Genomic DNA, 22,390 nt, shown 5'->3' with positions numbered 1-22,390 from the left:
GATGTACAAGTATTCCTTTTTAAAAAACTTTTCTGTGAAGTTAGGCAGCTGAGCACTATGGAACTGCCCTCTTTGATTTATGATCATTTCCTTTATCCTGAAAGGAGTTCACCTAATACACAGATTTTTAACAATATTAAGTACCATGCAGGTTTAACCTATGTTTTATCTGAATCTATGCTATCAACTCTAGGGAAAATGTGCTTTTACAAATGAGAGCCTTCCAACAGTGACTTGCCCAGGAAGGCTCCTGAGCGCACTCTATGAGCAAACTGAAGCTGTACCTGAGTGGAGTTGGATAGTTGGTTTTTCCACGGCTCCTCTGCGCTGCTGGTCAGGTTTGTGCGGTTATGAGGTAGAGAGAGTGCGTTTCGCTGCAGGTAAGGCACGTTTCCATTACTTCCACTTTCTGTTATGTGATTATTGCCTATCAAAATAGTGTCTGTACTACCCAGCGTTCTTGCTGTGCTGCAGGGAATGGGGCCTGCTGGAAAGGGTCCATTAGCCATAGGCTGCCCGGGGCAGGCGGGACGGATTCCACGCTGAGCGACATTAGGCACTCTGGTCAGAGCAACCTGCGGCTGCTGGCCAGAGACAGAGTTTGTAGGCAGTGATGAATCAGCTGTTGGCCCGTTAGGAATTCCAGTAGATCGTACCTGTGCAACTCCTGTTTGTCTCATCTAATAGAACATGAACAAAGCACAACAACATTGGCTGTGGAACTGAGAAAAGGATCATACAAGGTTTGTGTACTTTATTGCACTGGTCAGTTCCAATTTTATCCTCATTTTAAGATCTTCACAGTTGCTTTTGAGAACCAAGATGACTGGCTCATAAAAATACTGAGTAAATTTTAAGTAAAGCTATCAGCACACTTTTTTTTCTTGGCCCTTCAGTTTGAGTGTTTTACTGCTGATGCTGGACAGACAGGGAGAGAGAAGTGAACAATGACAGGACGAGAGAAAAGCTGCAATACTATTTATTACAGCCAAGTATTTTCAAGCAAGACTGCTTGTAGATGTGTCCACTCACTTTACTTTGAAAGTGTGGCTTGAAAACTTTTACATTAACCAGCTATAATAAAACACAACTGAACTCATTACATTTCAACAACTAATCCACAACTATCCTTTATCCAAAAAAAATGAATTAACGTAACGCAGCAAAGGGCATGTGAACTCTACACAACAGAAATTCTTTAGAATTCTAGAAACACAACAGACTCCATTACTGACAAGAGTGTTGTAGATAAGAAAAATATTTTTGTTCTCACCTGCTGGTGTTGCTGCATCAAGACAAACTGACTCTCCAGCTGTTCCAGCATAAGTTTCTGTGCTGGATTTAGATTATTTCGGTTTGCACGCAGCTGTTCCAAGTGCTAAAAAAACAGCAGTGTGGTTCATAATCATTAAAATTGCATGGGCTTTTTAATAACTTCCTTGCATAAAATACTAAAAAGTATCCATGAAGATAAGACTTGTAAAGCTGAAAATAATCAAGATTTCTGCTGAAGACTCAAACATCTTTCCATACACTCTCTTGCAAACAAACCTTATTACTAGTTACTAAAACTAAAGAGACTCTGTAAATTATTTGAGAGTATAATTATTACTGCCACACTAAAATTAAGTGTGCTGGTACCATAAAAGAAAACTACATTTAAGTATGATTAGATAGAATCCTTATCATAATTACGTAGATTTTAACCTTTTTGTACTGTGCTGGTTTTTTATTAATACTGTTCATCAGAAAGTGAATTAAACCTATAGACACACATGGAAACTTCTCCTGAAAATACAGAAAAAACCCTGAAAATGGAATGATTTAATTACAGAGTTATGATATTGACCGCATTTTCAACTGATAAACCGAGGTAACTATTACCAAAAATCTGATCTCTGTATTCATTTTAAAATACTCAGCACCCCACATCATTCTACCAATAAGTCTGCTGCTGTGAAGTGGTATGACTTAAAAAGCAGATGAAGATGGTTCATGCCAAAATCCCTGGATTAACAGTACCTTCCACTGAATTCCCTCTGGAGGGGAGTGCAATGAATAATATATATACACACATGTATATGCATGTATATATAACATGTTATATCCATCCAGCCTTTGAGCTGCCAATTTTGAAAGGCCAACTTTGAAGATGCAACAGTCTTTTTTATTCACTCTCCTCTTGCATCACACATTTTTGGCTCTCCTATTTATATATGCTGGAACCTTGACAAGCTACTGCCAGCACATCCAGTCTACTGTACTCAAGAGAGGCCTACTAAGGTTCTGCTTAGAGGAGGAAGTTAGATCTGGAAAAAGGTGAGACTGAAAAGAGGAAAAAGTAGTAAAATATAAAATAAGCACAGAGAAATAATGAGAATGCTGAGGGGGAGAGAGAGAGAGCAGTACGGAAGAATGACTGAGGAACGACCAAAGGGGTGGGGAGCCAGGGAGGGAAAATTATACAGTATAATAAAGCCAATATTGTTCAGACAGAGAAACAGCTGAAGAACTATATTGGAACTGAGGGGAACACTGCTCAGTTAATGAGAATGCCTTCTGCCTCTGCACTGTGCTCCCTCCTATTTCTCTTTGCATCCAAAGCAGTATCTGGAATGCATGGGTAAAAGTTTCCAGCAGGGCCTGATTTTCAATATATGGAATTCCTGCTGAAGCTCACTGCATGCCCTAACAAACTGAAGAGACAACAAAACTTCCCCAAAAAAACCACCTGAAACAAGATTTCCAAACTAAAATCTAGCATTTCATATAATTGTATTAGGTGACATAAAGTACAAAAAAGCAGCAGCAGATTTCATTGGAGTAATCATTTTGTAGAATGTACTTGTGTGTTTATGCAATTCGATATGAGAAGCTACCTCAGAGGAAGAGATGGTATTACAATACTTCTACACCTCTTTCAATATCCCCAACATTACAACAAGTCACAAAACTCACTTTGCACACGAGTGTGACAATTTGCATATCTGTCTTTAAAACGTCATAAGAAAAAATATTACTGTATGTTCTTGCTTTATAAATTATAAAATTCATACAATGTAAGTGTTCCATTTCTGTTGGAGATCATTTAGTTTACTATCTCACATAGAGAGGCCATAAATATTAGAAGAACTTGAAATACACCCTGGGAATTATTTGGTAGTATTTTACACTGAATTTCAGGAATGTGAAACTAGAACATGTCCCAGATTTATTTTCTCATAAGGAAGAAGGAAAGGAATAAAAAATATAACAGAGCTTCTCAAGATCTCCCATACCTACCTGTAATTTCTGTGGTGTCAAACACCAAGAATGAATTTGTTGCTGTACAGGAGGATGTGACACTGTATGGCCACTGCTCCAAACATCTGAAGTATTCTGAGAGAAAACGTTACATTAAAATCTGTGACTATCAAAGGGCCAACAAAATTTCTTTTACTATCTAGATTTCATCTTATTAATGTAAGAACTAGTCATTGTTTCAAGAATAATAATATAAGAACATATAATATAATAGTAAGAATGTACTAAAATATACCAAATCTCATTCTACCATTCCCAATAGTATCAGAGTAGTCTGAGGAAAAAGTTAATGATACCTAATACCATAAGGAGAAACAAGCAAATCAAATTATGCAATTAACTTAAATGTATGCTACTTTTAAAACTGAATACTTTATCTACTATAACACTATTACATGATGATGAAACACTTGAATTCTAAATATAAGCAAAGGCAATAGACAGGATGACATGATTGTCTCCCTCTCAATCATCAGACTACAACAACTGTACGTCTTCACTGACACAACTACAACTGCAGTACAGTGCCACCAACCTGCACTGCCCTTATGCACCTCCTGTCTGAGCTGGAATCTGATTAAACATATCACTGAAAAATGTTTTTTAAAATTTCTAAAAACATTCCCCACCTTGATGCCAAAGGATTAAAATTTACAGCACAAATTCTGTGCCTGCTGCATCATTTCAATGCATATTTCCATATAATTTTGGTAGGGGCTCTAGTTCATCGGAATATATACCTTTGTTGGACTAGATGTTCTTTTCCTCTTGGCAGGACTGGTCAGGTCATCTACTTGGCTAGAAGGAATCATGTGTAGTGGCAAGGATTGCTGTGAAATTGGTGTTTGAGTGAGGCCTAGTACAGGTTCAGTATTTGGATGATGAGGTTTACAAGCCTAAGAATCACAGAAGGAAGACAAAAATATGGTTCTATATATTCTTAATGCTTTCCTTTCAATTTTATAATTTTAACAGCCCACATATATTAAAAGGGCCGAGTAGATTTTCTGAAGCTGATCTCAATAACTGAAAAATCAGTTTCCATATGGTCATCAATGGAGGAATGTGTACCTTTCACGGGATTATTAAACCACTGCAGCATTTCTATTTAAGATGAAATCTTTTAAAATAATGAAAATCCACAAAGGTTCTAAATTGGTACCCCCATATTTCTCCCACATTACAGGGAGCTCCTTGATCTAATATCCCTCTGCAAATAAATCAAAGGCTTCTTTTAATAAAAGCCAATCCTGTGCTCAATAAAATAAGCTTGACCACTACCGATTGTAAAGAACCCTTAAAGCTGGGCACCTGCAGAACATAACCCAACTTCTCACCTGCTGTGCTGTGTTCATGGCACCCTGCCTGGAGGTAAGCTCTGCGGGGATTGGTAGGCTCCATGCCTCCTCAATACTAGGAAGTAATTTAGTTTTATTCTGTAGACTACCTTGTGGAAGGTTACACAACTGAGCCTAGGAAAAATTATGTAAAAAGCAAATTTAACACAAGCCTACTTTAGTAAGAGCAAGTCCATGAAATCTTCCTAAATGCTGTAGCTAATTATGTCTTAAAGAGAGGATAGATTTAAAATTTTGGGGTTTAGAAAGGTGCTAGGTATAAAGAGGGTAACCAGAATATAAACCTTTGTGAGAATCAGAACAAAGATGAGCTCTGGATTCAGAGGTCTCATAATTCCTTTTTTCTGAAATTGCAAACAAGAGTGAAAGATAGTGTGTTGCGTATTCTCACTATATGTTATGAGAACTTAAAAATGTAGACAAATACAAAGAAAAAAGCAAAATGATGTAAAACAGTATGCTTTGATTAAATGTGCAAAATAGGGTTTATAAGGAATTAAGTTCCACTTAAAAAATGAAGAAATAAAATATTACAGGCTATGATATGCTTACAGTACACATGAAAACAGGTTATACACACCACAAACAACTGCAAGTTAAACTCGTGTGTGACTTCTCCCCTCCCCTCTGCTGTGTGTTTGAAGAGTATTTCCCGCTGCTTAAAATGTTAGTTTTACCTGTAAATACTTTATCCGTGCTGCAAGTGCAGAGGTATTACTACAATTTTTGCTCCTAGTTGCATTTAAGTAGCATTTAATGGCATCCTGAGGCTGGTTGCAGGACTCATAGAGTGTGCCTAGGTCCATCCAGGCTGCAGCATGGCCATGGTCCAATTGTACAGCACAGATATAGGCCTGTAAAGCATCCATAGGCTGATTTTGCTGTTGGTACAGCACACTGAATAGAAAGATTAGTGAAGTTGAGAATTAATAACAAAGTCAAGACACAAGCAAATATACACATCCCCTCCCCCAACCCCTTAATAAACACTGGCATTGTATAAACCACAGTAATAAAAAGAAATGTATAGAAGTTTAACATGCAAAATTCACGTACGTAACATATTCAGTATTTTAAAAAATTGGGAAAGCAAATATAAATTCATTATTTAAACTTCAAATCGGACAAGTCTGAAAACATGGAGGTATAAATGAAAAAAATTTTACAGTCCCTCTGAGTTAACAAAGGAGTTTAAAAGCTGATATTCTTTATTTATACATATTAGCATGGAATTATATCATTGCATCACCCTGTATCATTCTTACCCTATTGAACACCATGTATCTGCACTTGCTTCTGATTTATCAATAGATTGCCTATAAGATATAAAGGCATCCTGAACTTTCCCAATACTTGAATAGCACCTGGGAGAAGAAAAAAAGAACTTAGGTAGTATTTATAGAAGGTAATCATTGAGCATGGCTTACCAAGACTGATCTGATAAATGTTAAGTCATGCAAATACACACTCAACATTTGCTGTTTCTGAATGCCGGTCATAAGCAGACTCAAACATCTTAACGTGTATTACTAATTATTTATTTAAGCACACCAAAGATACTTAAACCCTGGATTACTACATTTGTAAGGGAAACAGCCACACCACATTTGAAAGACTTGCATTTCTTTCACTTGTGATACCTTATCAGTCAATAAAAACAGTATCTATCAACAGATAGCATTACAGCAAAACAATTGAGTTACCCATTTCATCAAACAAATGGTTATAAAACTTAATGCTCTTCAAGACAGAATTATGGAGAGATACGGACCAACTCAATCAGGATGGTTCCTGACTGCCTGGGAGGCTTTTTATGTGCCTCTCCTCCATCTCAGTCATACTTGAGTAATGAACAAAACTGTTACTTGTACTGCATATCTCGAGCACCAAATTTTGTAAAAAATATCATGTGATTCTGTGTTTTTTTATAATGTCTTACTTCAGTATTTTTCATGCACAAATTCTAAGGTATTCTGGCATTAAAGAGAATTACAATTATACCAAAGGGAGTAATACCTACAGTTTTAAAATTAAAAGCTCCGAATAAAGCCAAGATCAAATATCCATCTAAATATATTTACTAGTTTAATCAACAATAACTGTGTCTTGTATTGTTTGTAACAAGTTTCTTTGTTGGAAAAAGACCTGACAACTTTCCAAACACATAAATAACAAAAGAAAATTTATTCTACTAAATAATAAAAAACAAGCAGAACAGTACAGGCAAAGGTCTGCCAAACGTGCTACACTTTCAAGTATTTTGAGGCACACTAGGAAAGGAATACAATAAAATATAGTATTACTTTGCCTAAAAGCATCCATTAAGTCTGAATACAGAGTTTCAGGAGATTGTTTTAATGACAGTCTAACCTGATGTCCAACAGACATGTTTCACTCTGCCTGTGTATCACACACATAAAGCCTCTCATTAGGGTAGCACTAACATTAGGCCCCCTCAAAACTTTGGGAGATGCGACTTTTCCAGTGGGAGAGGAGGTTGGTGGCAGTATATTTTTGAAAGACAGCTTTAACCAACTTGCTGTCTGGTTTGGACAACCAGCAGAGGAAGGAACAGCACAAGGGAATACTTGAGGAGGGAAAAAAGAGTGAATACACAACCCCATAACCCTGTTCTTCTCCTCTTCTCCTGCCAGTGTATGGACTGGAGAAATGGGGCACAGCAACGTATTTGCTCTAGCCCTCCCTGTAAAACACAAGAGATGCTCCCACTAAATTCTCCACCCCATTTCCTGCATTTCTGCCCCTTGTCTGCAGGGTCCTTGGCTTCATCCGGACCACCTGAGAGCAGAGCACAGCAGCTGCACATTGGGAGGAGCCCCAGCTCTGTCCTGCCTGAGAACTCCATTTGCTCAAGGCACCTGGAATGTGACTACTGAAGAAAAAACAGCATTTCAGCCCAGTGGAAGGTAAGATGCACAAGATGATCCCTGGCTCATTTTCCCTTTTCCCTCCACACTTGCCCTAACCCTCTGCCCCGCACACTCGGTTCTGGTGCCGGCTGGATGAAGATCCCTGTTTTACAGGAACAGCTGGAGAAATATAATTAGCATGACAGAATCAAAAATAGGTTCCAGCTGTATGTGACCAGAATCCCCAAGAATGTCAGCTGGAACACACTGAGGTTAGGATATTCATTTTATTTTTGCCTCATTCTTTTAAAATGTATTCCTCAACAGAATGCCCTCCAAGCTTTCTCCAAACCCGAGTATTTCAATAGTTACTGCTGGTTTAAGTAAAGTACTCGATCTTCTTAAAAAGGACACCAGAAAAGCTGATCAAATTTGTACAATTTACATCTGGAAATGTTATTTTTAAAGTAAAAAATATTGTCAAAGGCTGCAAAATTAACTAAACACTTAAGCACATGAATTTATCAGCCTGAGCTATACGTTCCCATGTGTGTCCTTTAAAAATGGATGCCGGCCTAGGAAAATACTTGTATTTTAGTGCAAAAACTGAGATTAGAGGGAGATTCTGAGATAATACAGAGAGAAAGAATTACGAAGAAGTTATAAAGAAAAGTAACAACATTCACAGAGGATTTACAAAAAAGAGGGAGAGAACAGAAGATGGAGGAGGAGAAACAGGTAAAACCAGGCAGAATATATTCAGATTACTGTAAAAGTGTAGACTGAATAATAACTACAATAAAAGAAGAGCCACTTGGGTAACATACTTCATTTCAACTTCCAATCTATATTCATCCCAAATATGTTAGCACCTTATATTTTTACACACTCCCCAGAAAACTTAAGACTTCAGTAGATATATACAAACTTTTCCTTCATTTTATCTCTGAAAGGATTAAGAACAAAACCAGTGTAAGATACTCACAATAGTGAGTAACCTCAAAATAATTTACAAATATAGTTACAGTGTCTATAAATTTCTCACCTTCCAAGGAAATACCAGGATTGACCAGAATTTGGATCTGCTTCTAGAGATTTCTGGAGATACTGTATAGCATAGCTTTCCTTGGTTGCCTTGTCCCCAAGCTGATCCACGGTGTGATGCATCCAGCCTACAAAAAGAATCCGCAAATGGGAGAAGTGAAATTCCCCAAGACCATTTAATACGCTGGCACAGCAGCACTTTGTAGCATTGGTTGTCTCTTTAAAAATAAGAACATCAAGCAATAAAACCACTTATATATAACATTATGAAATTTTAAAAACTTCTGAAGTTCTATACTAAAATTACAGGCCAAAAAAGACCCAAAGTTAAAAATACTTTCACGTACTTTCAAAGCACTTTTTTGGGTTTAAACAATTTTCTAAGAGATTAGTAGCACAATTACGAATTACTCAACCTTCTGCTATAAAAGTGAATGTTAACTCTTTCCTCCTCTGAACACAGACCCCTTCCCTGACATTGTGGAAAATACCACCATTCTCCCTGTCACACATAGCAATTATGGTTTTTATATATATGTGTGCGTGTGTATGTATGTATAAAACATGTACAACATCTACAGATTATGTTGTTCACTCCTTTTCTTCTAAATCCTTGTATTTGTCCCATATCTACATTTGGACTGAGAATTTTTGCATCTCCACTCAAATCTTTCTTACACTGTCATTTCCTCTTCACTAATACAATGTACTTTCCATTCACCTTGACAAATGCAATCACCTCTCATCTACATAACAAATTAATCTAACCACACGTCATATTCTTTCAAATGCCTTTTCTTCTTTCATTACATTAGACAAATTATTCATCCCCACTTTAAAGGCCTCCCACAACCCATCTTCCCCAATAATATTTTACATGCTATTAAAATGCATCTTTGCTCTAGCACTGATGCAAGGCTTGGTTACCACTTCAAACAAAGCACCTTCATCACCTTCTCCAGCTGCTCCTCATCTGCCTCTATGCTCATATGAATTCCTTCAAGCAGCCACAAAACCATCTCACAGCTGTTCATAAGATGAGTACAAACGAGGAAATCTTTTGTGGCCAGCAGCTGGCTGGCTGAAATCACTGCATACCACAGTGCTCAGCAATGTCTTGCTGTTTGCTCAGTAGCCATGTATTTGTATCAACAAGCCACTGCTTTTCAGAAAACATTTGTAAAATATAAGATGTGACAAAGGACTGTCCCTGTGTGTTTAGAGTGTCCCACCCATACACAGCCCCTTGTGGAACACGATGACACCAATTTCGTAAAATACCCAAGGTTTGTATAAAGTTTGGTTACTGACAGAGTTGTGCACATACCTGCACTGCCTGTCCATTTAAAACCTCTGTGAGCTTAAATTTCCAGCACACAAAATCTGTGTTTTTTGATAAAGTCTAACTACACAGACAGGCAAGACTGAGGACTGAACTGATGAGCACCTGCAGCTGTACCTCACTCTCTGTGATTACACTTGCCTTTATGTTTTTTATTCTACCTGTTCTACACAGCTCATTTTTTTATTCAATGGGCTCACACTTGTTAATAGACAGCACGCCACTTCTGCAAATGGACTGCCAACTTCCAAACTTCAACAAAGGCAGTCAAACACAAAACTGCATCTACTGAACAACATTTGCCTGAGGTGGTTTAAGAAGTATCACTTGAGAATTGTGGTCACAAGCACAAGTTCAAATATTTCATGGGCTGCAAGAAATGCCAGGTTAGGAGTCAAGTGGTTACAGTGCTGAAAAAAGTACTTTATCTTGACTGAAAATCGATCAAGTCAAAAATCTACCGATCGGGGGGAAAAAAATAAAAACCCCAGTGATTTTTGCAGACACATAACACAACTTTGTGTCATTAAATTAATAAACAAGCCATTATTTTGATTCAAATCCCAAGCCTTTGAAGTTCTTCAGCATACAGAAAATACTTGTGCTTTAAGAAAAAAAGGCTTCTGTGAGGTTGGTTACTGGAATTCACCTGAGCAACTGTACATTAAGGGTATATGTACCAGGTGCTGTTCCAGACAGAGCCTGAGATAAAGATAATAGTTCAGGGATTATGAACAAGGGTAAAAAAAAAAAGACATTAAACAATTTCCTCTATCTTTAGAAACCTTGTGTGCCTATTTTCTGTTTCATCAGAACCTTGCTGGATTGAAAGATAACATGTTGTATCCTTGTGAGATCTTTACTGAGGTTCACTGATAAAAAAGAATGAGTCTATTTCTAGAAGACAGAAATGAGAACCAGCAATCCCTATCTGGTTTCTCTGCTGAAACAAGGGTTGCTTCCCAATTTTATCTTCCTGCACAGGGAGTTGAAAAAGGCAGAAGGCAAGAAAGGGAGAGCAAACAAAAGTTTTCCACTAGAATAGCACAGTCAGAGGAAACTGGATCTGTTCTTGAGCATAAAATGAAGAATGCACATAAAGAAGGCGATGGAAAACCCCTGCTAAGCTGTGCAGTTTCCCATTTACAAGACCTATCTCCAATTCTCAACCAGCACAATTGACTATTTTTCCAGTACTGGACATTTTTAATATGATAAACCAAACCACAGACCTTGTCCATACTTCACAAATGTTCCATGCTCTTTTGCAGATCTGTGCAATCCCATTTGAAACAAATCCCTCTGATGTGCTAGCCTAGCTCACGTGCCTTTTCTTCATGCTTATCAATCATTCTCACACTGAACTTGTGACAATCACATTTTCCTCAGTAAACATGCCTGTCTCTGAAGAGATGAACTTCTTCCCCATTTCAGCACCTTGGATGCCCCATCCAACCACATGGACAGCATCCAGGAATGCTCCTAGCCAAAAATCATTGCGAGAGCACTTAGGGAATTCTAAGCAGGTATTTATGTTGTTCTTACACTCTTCCTTATGCAATAGCTGAGTACAGCTGGAAAGAATACTGTGACAGATTTGATCTTCAGTCTCACTAATTTAATGTCATTTTGGGCAAAGTGATGAAAAGAATTGTTGTCTGGAAAGCAAATGGAACAGCAAAAGGAAGGAAGGAGCAAACTGCTCTTCCGCGACTGGAAAAATCTTACTGTGATGTCTACCTGAACTAGTCAGCACTCATCAGCTCAACTGGGTATGTGTTTATTTGGGAATCACAGGGCTTTCCTCCACAGTCACAGCTTTGGAAGCCAGCAACAGGAGCAAAGATTTTAGTAATTCTCTCACAAGACATCTGAACTTGCCTAAATTCCAATCTGGCTCAATAAACATTAACTAGCTAAGGAAAATAAACAAAAGATATTTTCAAACTGATTTTTCCTGTCACAGTTAAAAAAAAAAAAAAAAGAGTTCAATCTAGAAATACAAATACAAGTATGTTTTGACTGGGTTTTGCAAGTAGCATTCTGGCAGATGGCAGGTATTTTCTATTATTTTTTCGAAGCAGCAGTGCACCACCCGGACTGTGATTCCTGAGGAGGTGTTTTTATTACCAGCTGCTAAAGACTAAATCTGCGATAAACACCAGACTCTGATAAATACCACTGTTAACAGAGAAGAGCAAAGGAAATGACATTATTCCTTCAATGTTCCAGTTAAGACCACTCTATCCCTTTCTCCACATAGCAGATACCCACACAACAAAACTGGGTGACCTACGCTGATTGAAATAAAGAGAGTTAATCCAGTTTTCAGACAGTAGACAATTCTCAAAGTCACTGCTCTTACTGCTAGCACAGAGACCTGTGGCAGGATTTTATGAATACAACCACGTGACTTTGCTTCTATTATGGCAACATACATCAAATAGAGATGAAAAAGAACTCGTCAGCTCTTTTGAGAAGCCTGTCTTCCACTGATCAGATGCACAGCCTTTCTGGATGAAACTGCTGACAATCTGTACTAGGTGACATAATACCAAACAAAAAGAAAAAAATTCAAAGGGCTTACTGAGATGTAAGCAACACTGCCCTGTGAGAGCAAAAAGAGCAGCACCCAGAGTCCTGCAGCAAACTCCTCCAGCAGTTTCACTTGTGATTTCACAGAGATGACTCAAAATTAGCCCACTGATTTTGACATTTTGTCACAGAGTACAAATTATCCCACTCCAAATCCATACACAACCTGCATCACAGAAAAAGAAAGCACTGTGGCTATAACTTAAAGCCAGTTACAAATTTGAGGTAAATGACCATTATGTGAAGAGGGGAAAAAAAAAATAATGGGCATAAGCAGGCTAAATTAATATATAGAATAATAAATCAGATGAAGAACATGGAGAAGGTGAATGAAGAAGTTCTGTACTGGGTTGAACAATTTTAACAAAATATTCTGGAAATACTTTTATATGGCATGAAGGACAAAAGCATTTTATTCTACCCACTTTTTAGATTATCTAAAAATTATTTATCAGCTTTCTATAAACATGGAAAATGACAATTTAAAAAACAGTAATTCCTTTTCACTTCTTATGTGGGTTTTTTTACGGAACCTCATGATAAACCTTTTAGTTACAGAAATAGGCTTTCATTATCTTGTATAATTAAAGAGAAAGAAAATGTAAATTTTTCAGTTGCCATGTTCTTCTAGTCTGACACAGAGTATTTAGGTTTACTGCATTTAGCCTGGCTATTCAAGGGATGTTATCAGAGGCAGAACAGAGAACACAGAATTCCAACTGCTGCCCTCTTTCTCTGAAAGACCACCCTCTCACTGCCCAAAACCTAACACACATACTGCAGCAAGCCTAAGAGCTTTTTAATTTTGTAAGTTTAATTAAAATATTTTCCTCCTCTCTTATTTACTTGACTGTCTACTGCTACATGTTCTACTTGGGTGAAAATCTCACGTACCGTGCGCAGTGTGCCTAAGACTCGCTTTGGAAACGGAGCCTTAAAAAACACTGCTGAAGGCAAAGATGGAAAAAACGTAACACAGAGGAAAATAGAAGTTAATTTTACATACCTAACTGCTGTAAGACAGTTGCTTTTACTTGTGCAGGAAGGTTTTCGATCTGCAAAAGCTGTTCATAAGCTTCCTTTGCAGAGTGATACTTTCTCTGCAAAAGGAAAAAAGTAAATGGATTAATCATAGAGCTTACAACAGATCACCAATAGCAACAATTTCACAGCACTGACAGCACACAAACACATTGACAAAAAATTCTAGAATTTTTTTTTTTTGCATACAGTGCATATGAAAGCTTTTATGAGTGATGTATATATAAGGTAAGAGAATAACTTCCATAAATAGAGTATTTTAATAGAAACTGACTACTTAAAATAATTGAGGGAAATTTGCAAATTATTAAATTTCGTCAATTCCTCATACATGCATTATGCTTCTTACACTACAATGAATATTCTGCTTTTAAGGGGAATACTTGAATGTGCATCTACGTCTGAGAAAACCCCACACAAATTCCTCCCAGAAAATTTGTAACAAAAACAAAGATCATCAGTAATTGGTGCCTGGTATAATTTTGCCTCTTTCCTTCCTTCGGTATTTTTGAACTGCCTCTTTCAAGATATTTGTTGTTCTGGTAAGAGTCCCACCACATGTAGAATTAAAAGGATTATGCCTAGATAATGAAGGTATGACATCTTATTATCTGCTGTGTAGTTTAGGTGTGCCTACAGTCTGGAAACACTCAATTTTCAATTCCCTATACAAACAGGTGTGGGTACAGAGAACACATTTCCAGGTTAGGATTGGGTCTTTCTTGACTTCTGTGAACTGTATGAGCTGTTTTGTATATATTAAAGGTTAAGACTTCTCAATCATTACGTGATAAATTATTTGCTAATAATTTCAGCATTTATCTTTGCATTCCCTAACAATAATTGCCTAAAAGTGAACGTATTTTAAATTTTAAACTGTTCTGTGCCTCCTCTTCCACAAATATGCTTTCAGATAATTCAACATTAGACTTCATCCTGGCAAACAGATGAAGAGAGTATTAAAATAAATGGGGCCACCTAAATGCAAATGACCATGGCTTAATTACATTTGTTTTAAGCAAGGAGTACACAGTAATGAGTATTGGTGTTTTGAAGGGACAACTGGGAAGAAGACTCTAAACAATTAAATACCTACTAGAACTTAAAAATGTTATCAAGTTCTTGAAATCTCAAAATCACAAAAGACAACTCTGGTGATTTTAAAACCTTATTCTAGTCAGGAAGAAAAATTAAAGCAGCAATTACATACTTTCAAATGGAACAAGGGGAAGTTGGTAGAAAAGATTTTTAATTGGTGTTCATGAAATGCAGACAACTGGTAAGAAAACAAATAATATAAATAAATAAAATATCCATGTCCAGCAAAAGAAAAACAATCAGGAAAAAATTTTAAATTTAGCATCGGGAACAAAATTTGTAGTTTATGACTATGGACGTTAAGCAAATGAACAGAAGTTCACTGTAGAGCATGACAGCAGAGGCAGCAATCCAGATGTCAAATTAGGTAAATGTTAGTGCCTAATAGTCACACTTTGAAAAATGTATTTATAGGCTCAGGAGGTTTCAGAAAGGCCTATCAAAATAGAGCATGTTTTCCAGAGCTAGAGTATTTTTTACTTTTGTTACTTGTTACAGCATTTACCCTTTAGAAATCTGTTTACCTAGATGCCTTAAAATACTAACAAAACCTGTCACAATGTTTACATTTGGTTTTATTTCATAGAATCAGAATGGTTTGGGTTGGAAAGGACCTTAAAGATCATCTAATTCCAACCCCCTGCCATGGGCAGGGACACCTTCCACTAGATGAGGTTGCTCAAAGCTCTGTCTCACCTGACCTTGGACACTTTCAGGGATGGGGCAGCCCCAGCTCCTCTGGGCAACCTGTGCCAGGCCCTCACCACCCTCACAGGGAAATCAATATGCTAATTCCAAAGTCCTTGATGTTTGGCTGCATCATGAATGGTGTTAGAAATGGAAAAGGGGAGGAGAAGCCAATCCAGCATCTTTCTATAGACACCGTACAAGCCATCTCACTTTCACACGTGAAATAATAGAAACCAGCATTAAACACCATAAAAACCACTGCTAATTCTCATCAGCACCAGGCTTGTCTCTTGTGCAGAGCCTGGCAATCCATCATTTGAAGTGCAGTACTGTGGTACTTAATTAAGGAATGAATTAACTTTTTCATTAATATTAAGAGAGTAGATAATTTTCAAGTATATGGAGGGACTCAAAAAACTGTTTCACTGTGTCCCGCAAAAGAAACCGAGCAGCCAGCCTGCCTCCAAAACCTCTCTCATTATGTCAGAGATAATATTAAGAATGAAGCCAGGACTCTTTTGGTTCTCTTTATGTTCTGGTCAAATTCCAGAAAACAAGATACCCCTCCCAACCAGAACTGCGAGACAAACCAAAGAGCAGAATGCACTGAAACTTTTTTGCTCTGACTTGCACTAAAACAAAGCTCCTGCTGCCTGTATTTCTCAGCCAGAAAGCACAGCTTAAGCACAGCTAACAGTGGTCACACACTTACACAGGACACCTGGCACGGTGACCTGGGCTGTTTAACTTCCTTCTGATGTGCTGGAGTAAAACAGAACTAATGTGTTGAATGGAATCTGGATGGTGGCCAAGTAAGAACCACAACAATCCATGAAGTTGCTTAATGGTGCGTTGGGATGGGATATTTCTGTCCTGTCATATGGCTTTGCACCAAAAGCATTCAGAAGAAAAACGTTCTGTTTATCAGATTTATATTTTTTATTTATATAGAAATACCTAAGGCCACTTTTCACTGTGCCATCAAAAGACAGCACTTACTTTCTAAGTGACTGAAAATACAGTTTATGTCCGTCATCCATTTCATTTACAACAGGTTTTGTTTTCATGTCACATCCCTTCCTCAGACATATGATACCTATACACGGGGTAAAAGGGCACAACATCTACATTATGTACCCAGCCAGTCAAATCTCAAATATATCATAGCTATCTCAGTAGCCACTTGGTTTCAATTTACTCATATTCTGGAAGCTCGAAGTTCTGTAATTTCCCAAGAATTCACCTGAAAAGCTCTGTGGTAGCATCTTACACAGAATTAGTAACACAGCTCTATTTGCTATTGACCTCAGATCCCTAATGTCACATGTACCAATTTAATTTGCAAATTTAAAAACTTTTAAAATTACACTTAAATTTGAAAATTTCATGTCAATTATACTTAAAAGGCACCTGGGCAACTGTGTGTGTATATGAGAAACAATATGAATATATATACATGAATTGAGAAACTTCATATTTTAAAATCAGTATATAACCTTTTAAATATAAATATAATACCATAAAAGAATTTTCCTAAAAGTTGTATTTTGGGATTTTTTTTTTTGCACTATAATTGGGAGATTAGCAAATAGGTGTTTAAGATAGCTATTCCATTTTTCAGCATGACACTCCACATAAAAATGTTTTTAATTTAGCCAAAGCAAATAAAGTTTCTGGAGTGATTCAAGACTTAAGACTAACTTTACTAGAGCATCTGTAATCTGAATTCCATCGACTGATTACATCACATAGTTCAAAACTCAACCACACCTTACAAAAATGAGCTTAAAGCTTACCTGGATTTCATATAAGTGGGCAATGTGAAACTGAACTGTAAGAGTGGGAAAATCAAAATTATTAGTTTTAATGAACAACAGCAATTACAATGTGTTGCTTTGAAGTGAGGGATAAACAACGTTTCAAATTTATCAATGCAAACCCAAGAAATACTACATTTTGAAGACACCAAAAGAGTATTTTTTTACATTGATATATTACACTTAATATACCAGACCTGACAGAAAATGAATCTGTATCCTAACAAAGCACAAAAATTGCGAACAGATATTGAGAAAAGCAGTCCATGGATTTTATTTGTATTTTGAAACAGAGTCCCCACTAGCCTTTCAGTAAACTTAGCAATAAAATCTCTTGAAGCTGAGGTAAGAGAACACAGGTAATACTTTCTGTACATAACCAAGCTAGAAATAAACATTTTCATTCAGCTGCCAAGGCACAGACTAGCTGGGTTACAGAACATTATGTTACGCACTGCCAGTTTTACATGGGATCTTAAATTTAAGTGGCTTTTTCTTCCTTTTTAGGAATTGTCTTTCCCCTGTTAAACTCAACTAAGTGTTAATTGCAGGTGATATTCTGATTATTACTGTAAAGCATTTTCAATTCCTCATACAAATTGTCCAGAATGCCATAATACTACCAGTACCTCCTGCAGGTAAGAGGATTGCTGGGCGGAAAAAGAGAAATGAAAGTTGCTCAAGAGTAAAAGCAGAGGGAAAATTACCCTCACACTGCTCAAATCATCACAAAAAAGACTTGAGAACTGCTAATCTAGACTATCCATGAACCAGTAGATAGCTAAAGCTAATTGAGATGAATGTAATCCTCATTCTGCTTTGATGAGGAAAGAAAAGTTCCTTTGAGACAGACTTTTGCTCCATGTTCTTGAGGATTACAAATAAGAAAATACCTGTGTTTGAGTCAAGCCCAATTTATTTCAATTACACAGATTTCTTTCCCTTGAAGCTACAGAATAGTGTGACACCAAATTACCATACAGGTAATAGGGAGTTCAGGGTTTCACTCTGGGTCATAAGGGAGGGAAAAAAATCTTCCTTTGTGCACTGCTTTGTCCTTCACTATAAAGACAGAAGCCGAATGCACTTTGGAAACCAGGTCGGAATGAAATGCATCATCTAAAATTTTAATAAACTTTTTGTGTTCCTTGCTAAAGGGCACATAACACACCCATTATGTTCACTGCATCATCAAACTTCACTATGTACTGATGAAAGAAAAACCCTGCTTTTGTTTCCAGAGTTCATTATCTAAAACATCTCTCTATTTTTTTCCTCTCCTAACAAAACCCTTTCAGTGTGAAGCTCCAAGATGAAGTGATGCCTTGGAGGGGAAAGGAAAATTAAAGGTGTCACATTAGAGACTGCCTAAATAGGAAGAAGAGATGCTTAGCACTCAAACATTTCTGCTAGGAGCACCCTCAGTGTAATGCTGCTACTCACCCAGCCTTTAGAAATGCAAGGGGGAGGATTAAATAGAGCATTTAGTGAGGGTACTCAACACCCCAGGGCAGGGGGTGCAGTTCTCCTTCCCAGAACAGCACAGGGGGACCTGACCAAGCCCCTCCCATTCCTCTTCACTCTCTTCGTTTGGGTTTGTCAGGCAGTGAAGCCTTTACATGGGGCCACCCCTCTACACAAATCTGGGGGCAGAGAGGACTAGGGGGGAAGGGTTAGGAAAACCTTACAGAAATTCAGAGATTTAGTGAAAACCGGTAAAGTTAGTGAGAAAGAATATGAACAAACATGAAATACAATACAGAATCGCGTGTCTGGTAGAAAAGCAATAAAAGCCTATTGACTCAGGGAGAATTCTGCGAATTTTTACAAAATTATCTGTGCCTGTTCCTGATAAGTGACAAAGCTTTGAAGACGGCCATGAAGCACAGCTGGCTCTTTGATACAGCCAGTGGTTTCAGCCATGTGAACAAACTTCCTTTCACTACCCTTGATCATAGAACATTCACAATTCCATCCCATTCATAAAGAAATGCTTTTAAATATTTTATCTGATGCCTCTGAAGTTAAGACTTAATTAGTAACTTAAGCTCCACAGCATGAAGATACCTTAAAACCTGAAGGAATCATCTCCTTCACAACTCTCTGCCTTTTAATTCTTACAGACTCCAAAACACGGAGAAACACGTGTTTATTCTTGCATACAATTCCACTAACTGTGGATAAATACCTGCAGGACACTCTGTTACAGCCAGCAGTACCTGCTGCCTGTGACAGATCACACTGCACTAAAGATTAAAATGTTCAAATACAGACTAATACACAGTCAGCATCAAATAAAACAAAATACTGAGTTTTTTACCTTTCCTTATTTCTACAGTCTAAGATTGATGCTGAATTTTAGGTCTATAAATTTACCTGGCATGAAAATAATCACTGAAAATTTACAGATTATCAAGATGATGCAAAGTTTTAAATAATTACAATTAAATGTGTGCCACGGCACAAGCACTCGGTTTATAAATAAATAAAAAGCGGTCAAACAGTAAGTTTCCTCTAGAATTCAAGTCTTCAGAGTAATGAATAGGCTAAGTCTCAATTTTTACTTATTCCATTTACTGAAACAATGCACAATTCCACTGGAACATGTCTCCCTCGAGAGAGGAGACAGGTTTTGTAGTCTCCCTCTCTCCATACCAATTATTTTGATTTTGAAGCACCTGTTCCATTAAAAATTGATACAGTCGTGAGCATAAGACTTAAAAAAAATCCACAACAAAATAAATACTTATTGGTTACTTACTTTCAGCGTTAGACAAAGTGCAGGGGTTGCAGTCAATCAAAGCTAACTGAAAATGCTGGAAAGAAAAAAGAATTATTTGCTTTTTCAAACAAAGTAATACTAACACTTGGGCAAACTACTAAGAGTAAATCAATCTGTACTTGAAAATCAATACTGCATTTTACCATGTGTCTTAAAGAAAACAGTTTTCAATTTTTGTTCAACTGCTTACTAGAGGAGAGTAAATTTTTTTTATTGCCAACACTGCAATGCTTCTAGTAATTTAAGATGGCAACAGACACCTTCACGAAAGAACTGGAGTAGCATCTGGAAGGATGAAGGCATCAAATGAATGGTCGAAACTGGAAGATCAAGTTTAAATCCACAGCTGGGACTGCAGACACACCAGCTCATAGCCTCATAGAGATTAATACTTAAGTTCTCAATCTATCTAGAAAAATAGAACACTATTCCTAAAAAATGAGTGAATTTTAAGTCTTCAAAAAACTGAACTCTTGTCAAGCATTTAATTCGAATACCTCTACATGAAAACATGAATTCATAAGGAGTTCAGAAGTTCTCATATCCTCTCTTCCAGATGTTGAGAAAACTTCAGTTAAACATTAAAGCTTGTTTAATTTTCATCACTTTTCCTCAAGGAACATGAAAAATATCTTTTAAAACATATCTGCATTCTTAGTTCTGAGGTAAGTTTTTCACTCTTCCATAAAGAAGGTCACAAAAGCAGAGCAATGAAGTCTGTCTGCAAGTGTCATGTTAATTCATTGATCACTATTGAGTTTGAGACCCAAGTGTTTTAAAATGAATGAACAGGCATAGAAACTCCAGTGCCTCTGTTCCATAAACTTCCAAGAAAATCCCCACACGGTGTAAAATTTTGACTGACATATTAGTTCAACAGAGAATAAGGCCTAGGAATAAAGAGCCCAGGAGTTACCCTGTGAAATACTACTGTTAATAAATACAATTATTTACAAAACACAGTGTCAGGTGATTTCTAACACACAAAACATGATTGACGCTCTAGTATGCTTTGTTTTCTTAGCTTAAAAAAGATAACTTAGCTCCAACTATTCAGGATGCCAAACTAGGTGGCACTGGGAGCCTACTGGTGTAGCTGGGAAGAAAAAAAATCTTTATCAATGGATATATGCAACACATTTTCAGTATTGTTGTATTCAGAGCTATTAGATGCTACTTAACTTTCCTCATGGTCATAGTAACTCCTTGTGTACAGCATGTCTGTATAAAACCCATCTCTGAGATTTGTAAGATTTTATCAGACCATCACTTTTCCCAAAACCCCTAATTTTAGCAGGGACAAAAAATTAGAAAATTAATGTATTACCCATAACAAGACAAGAAGAATGCTGACACTCCCATGGGCTCTGACATACACTGATGCAGCTTCCTCCTCACTCAATTCATCATTATCATTTGTAACATATAACAGTATTTAAGAAATGAACCAAACTCAAGCCGAATAACAACACAAATTCATGATTTATAGTTTACATTTTAGTAATATCCCCCCAGAAGAGAACACAAAAACCAATGGATTCACATTGTAAAATAACATTTTAACCTTAGCGCAAGCATTAAATAATAGCTTATAAATATTAATTATTAGCTTATTTCTCTGCTGTGCCTGTTCCTTTCTCTACTGATCAGCAGGCAGACAACTTACAGTCTCCCCTCACTTACATTGCAATGCAGGTTGAGTGTCTCAGAGACATCCTTTAGTCTGTTACCATAGTGATTCTACTAAGCAGGCAACTTTAAAAAAAACAAACCTAAATAAAAATAAAATGCTCTATCTTAAATTGCATTTTGCCTGCCAAAAGAAAAAAAAAGGCTCTGGCCTGTACAACTGAGTGTTACCAATCTAAAAGGTACAAAATCCCTCCTGTACAGATGTGTCATCTTGCACCATCACTTACAATTACTATGAAAAGATAAAGCAGAATGGAACAGATTTGCTCTCACCTAGCAGTGCCATTATAAAAAATAAGCAGATCTAAAGAGAAAAGATTGACAACTGTTCTGTAGCAGCTTTTCTGAAGGGTTATTGCAGTGAGACTCACTAAGAGAATGCAGGCAACCATATAAGAAAATCGAATCATTTTAATATATAAATATGCCAATAGTATCAAGTGCTATACAGTAAAAAAAAAAAAAGCAGAAATAATTCTCAGCAATGCCTCCTAAAAATTTAAACATTCACTGCTACAGTAGCCAACTTGTGAAATTCGAAATCCACATTATGAAAATTTTCTAAGTGTGGTAAATTTCTACTTGTACTGTTCAGTAATCTACGAACAGTAAAGAAATTGATAAACTAAAGCCAGTAATTACAGAAAAATACACCGTTAGCACTAGACAGTTATCACAATTAAAAGCAATACACAGAAACCCCAGAACCTTTCAAACCAAGAACCTCTGAAATGCACCTACACAAGCAAACCTACACC

General features: G+C 37.0%; 1 protein-coding gene across 19 annotated transcripts in view; it reads right to left on the bottom strand.

Annotated features, from left to right (window-relative positions):
- The window catches only part of KDM6A (lysine demethylase 6A), a 150,641-nt gene that overhangs the window by 38,672 nt on the left and 89,579 nt on the right, over positions 1–22,390 (bottom strand). For 5 of the 19 annotated variants that reach the window (XM_048289753.1, XM_048289756.1, XM_048289760.1 and 2 more), the window contains 12 exons: positions 19,920–19,974; positions 17,138–17,172; positions 14,764–14,829; positions 13,519–13,612; positions 8,577–8,703; positions 5,927–6,025; positions 5,339–5,558; positions 4,641–4,775; positions 4,044–4,199; positions 3,283–3,378; positions 1,274–1,378; positions 285–680 (listed from right to left, as the gene is read on the bottom strand). In XM_048289753.1, the coding sequence (XP_048145710.1) occupies positions 285–680; positions 1,274–1,378; positions 3,283–3,378; positions 4,044–4,199; positions 4,641–4,775; positions 5,339–5,558; positions 5,927–6,025; positions 8,577–8,703; positions 13,519–13,612; positions 14,764–14,829; positions 17,138–17,172; positions 19,920–19,974 (1,584 nt within the window). Of the gene's footprint in view, positions 1–284; positions 681–1,273; positions 1,379–3,282; positions 3,379–4,043; positions 4,200–4,640; positions 4,776–5,338; positions 5,559–5,926; positions 6,026–8,576; positions 8,704–13,518; positions 13,613–14,763; positions 14,830–17,137; positions 17,173–19,919; positions 19,975–21,267; positions 21,326–21,623; positions 21,647–22,390 lie in introns of those variants that run through there. The other 14 variants (XM_048289764.1, XM_048289771.1, XM_048289821.1 and 11 more) reach the window with 9 other exon arrangements.

Source organism: Corvus hawaiiensis, chromosome 2 (assembly GCF_020740725.1).
Source record: "Corvus hawaiiensis isolate bCorHaw1 chromosome 2, bCorHaw1.pri.cur, whole genome shotgun sequence".
Lineage (NCBI taxonomy): Eukaryota > Metazoa > Chordata > Aves > Passeriformes > Corvidae > Corvus > Corvus hawaiiensis.
The sequence above is the reverse complement of the archived record's forward strand: the minus strand, read 5'-3'. Positions and strand labels throughout refer to the sequence as shown.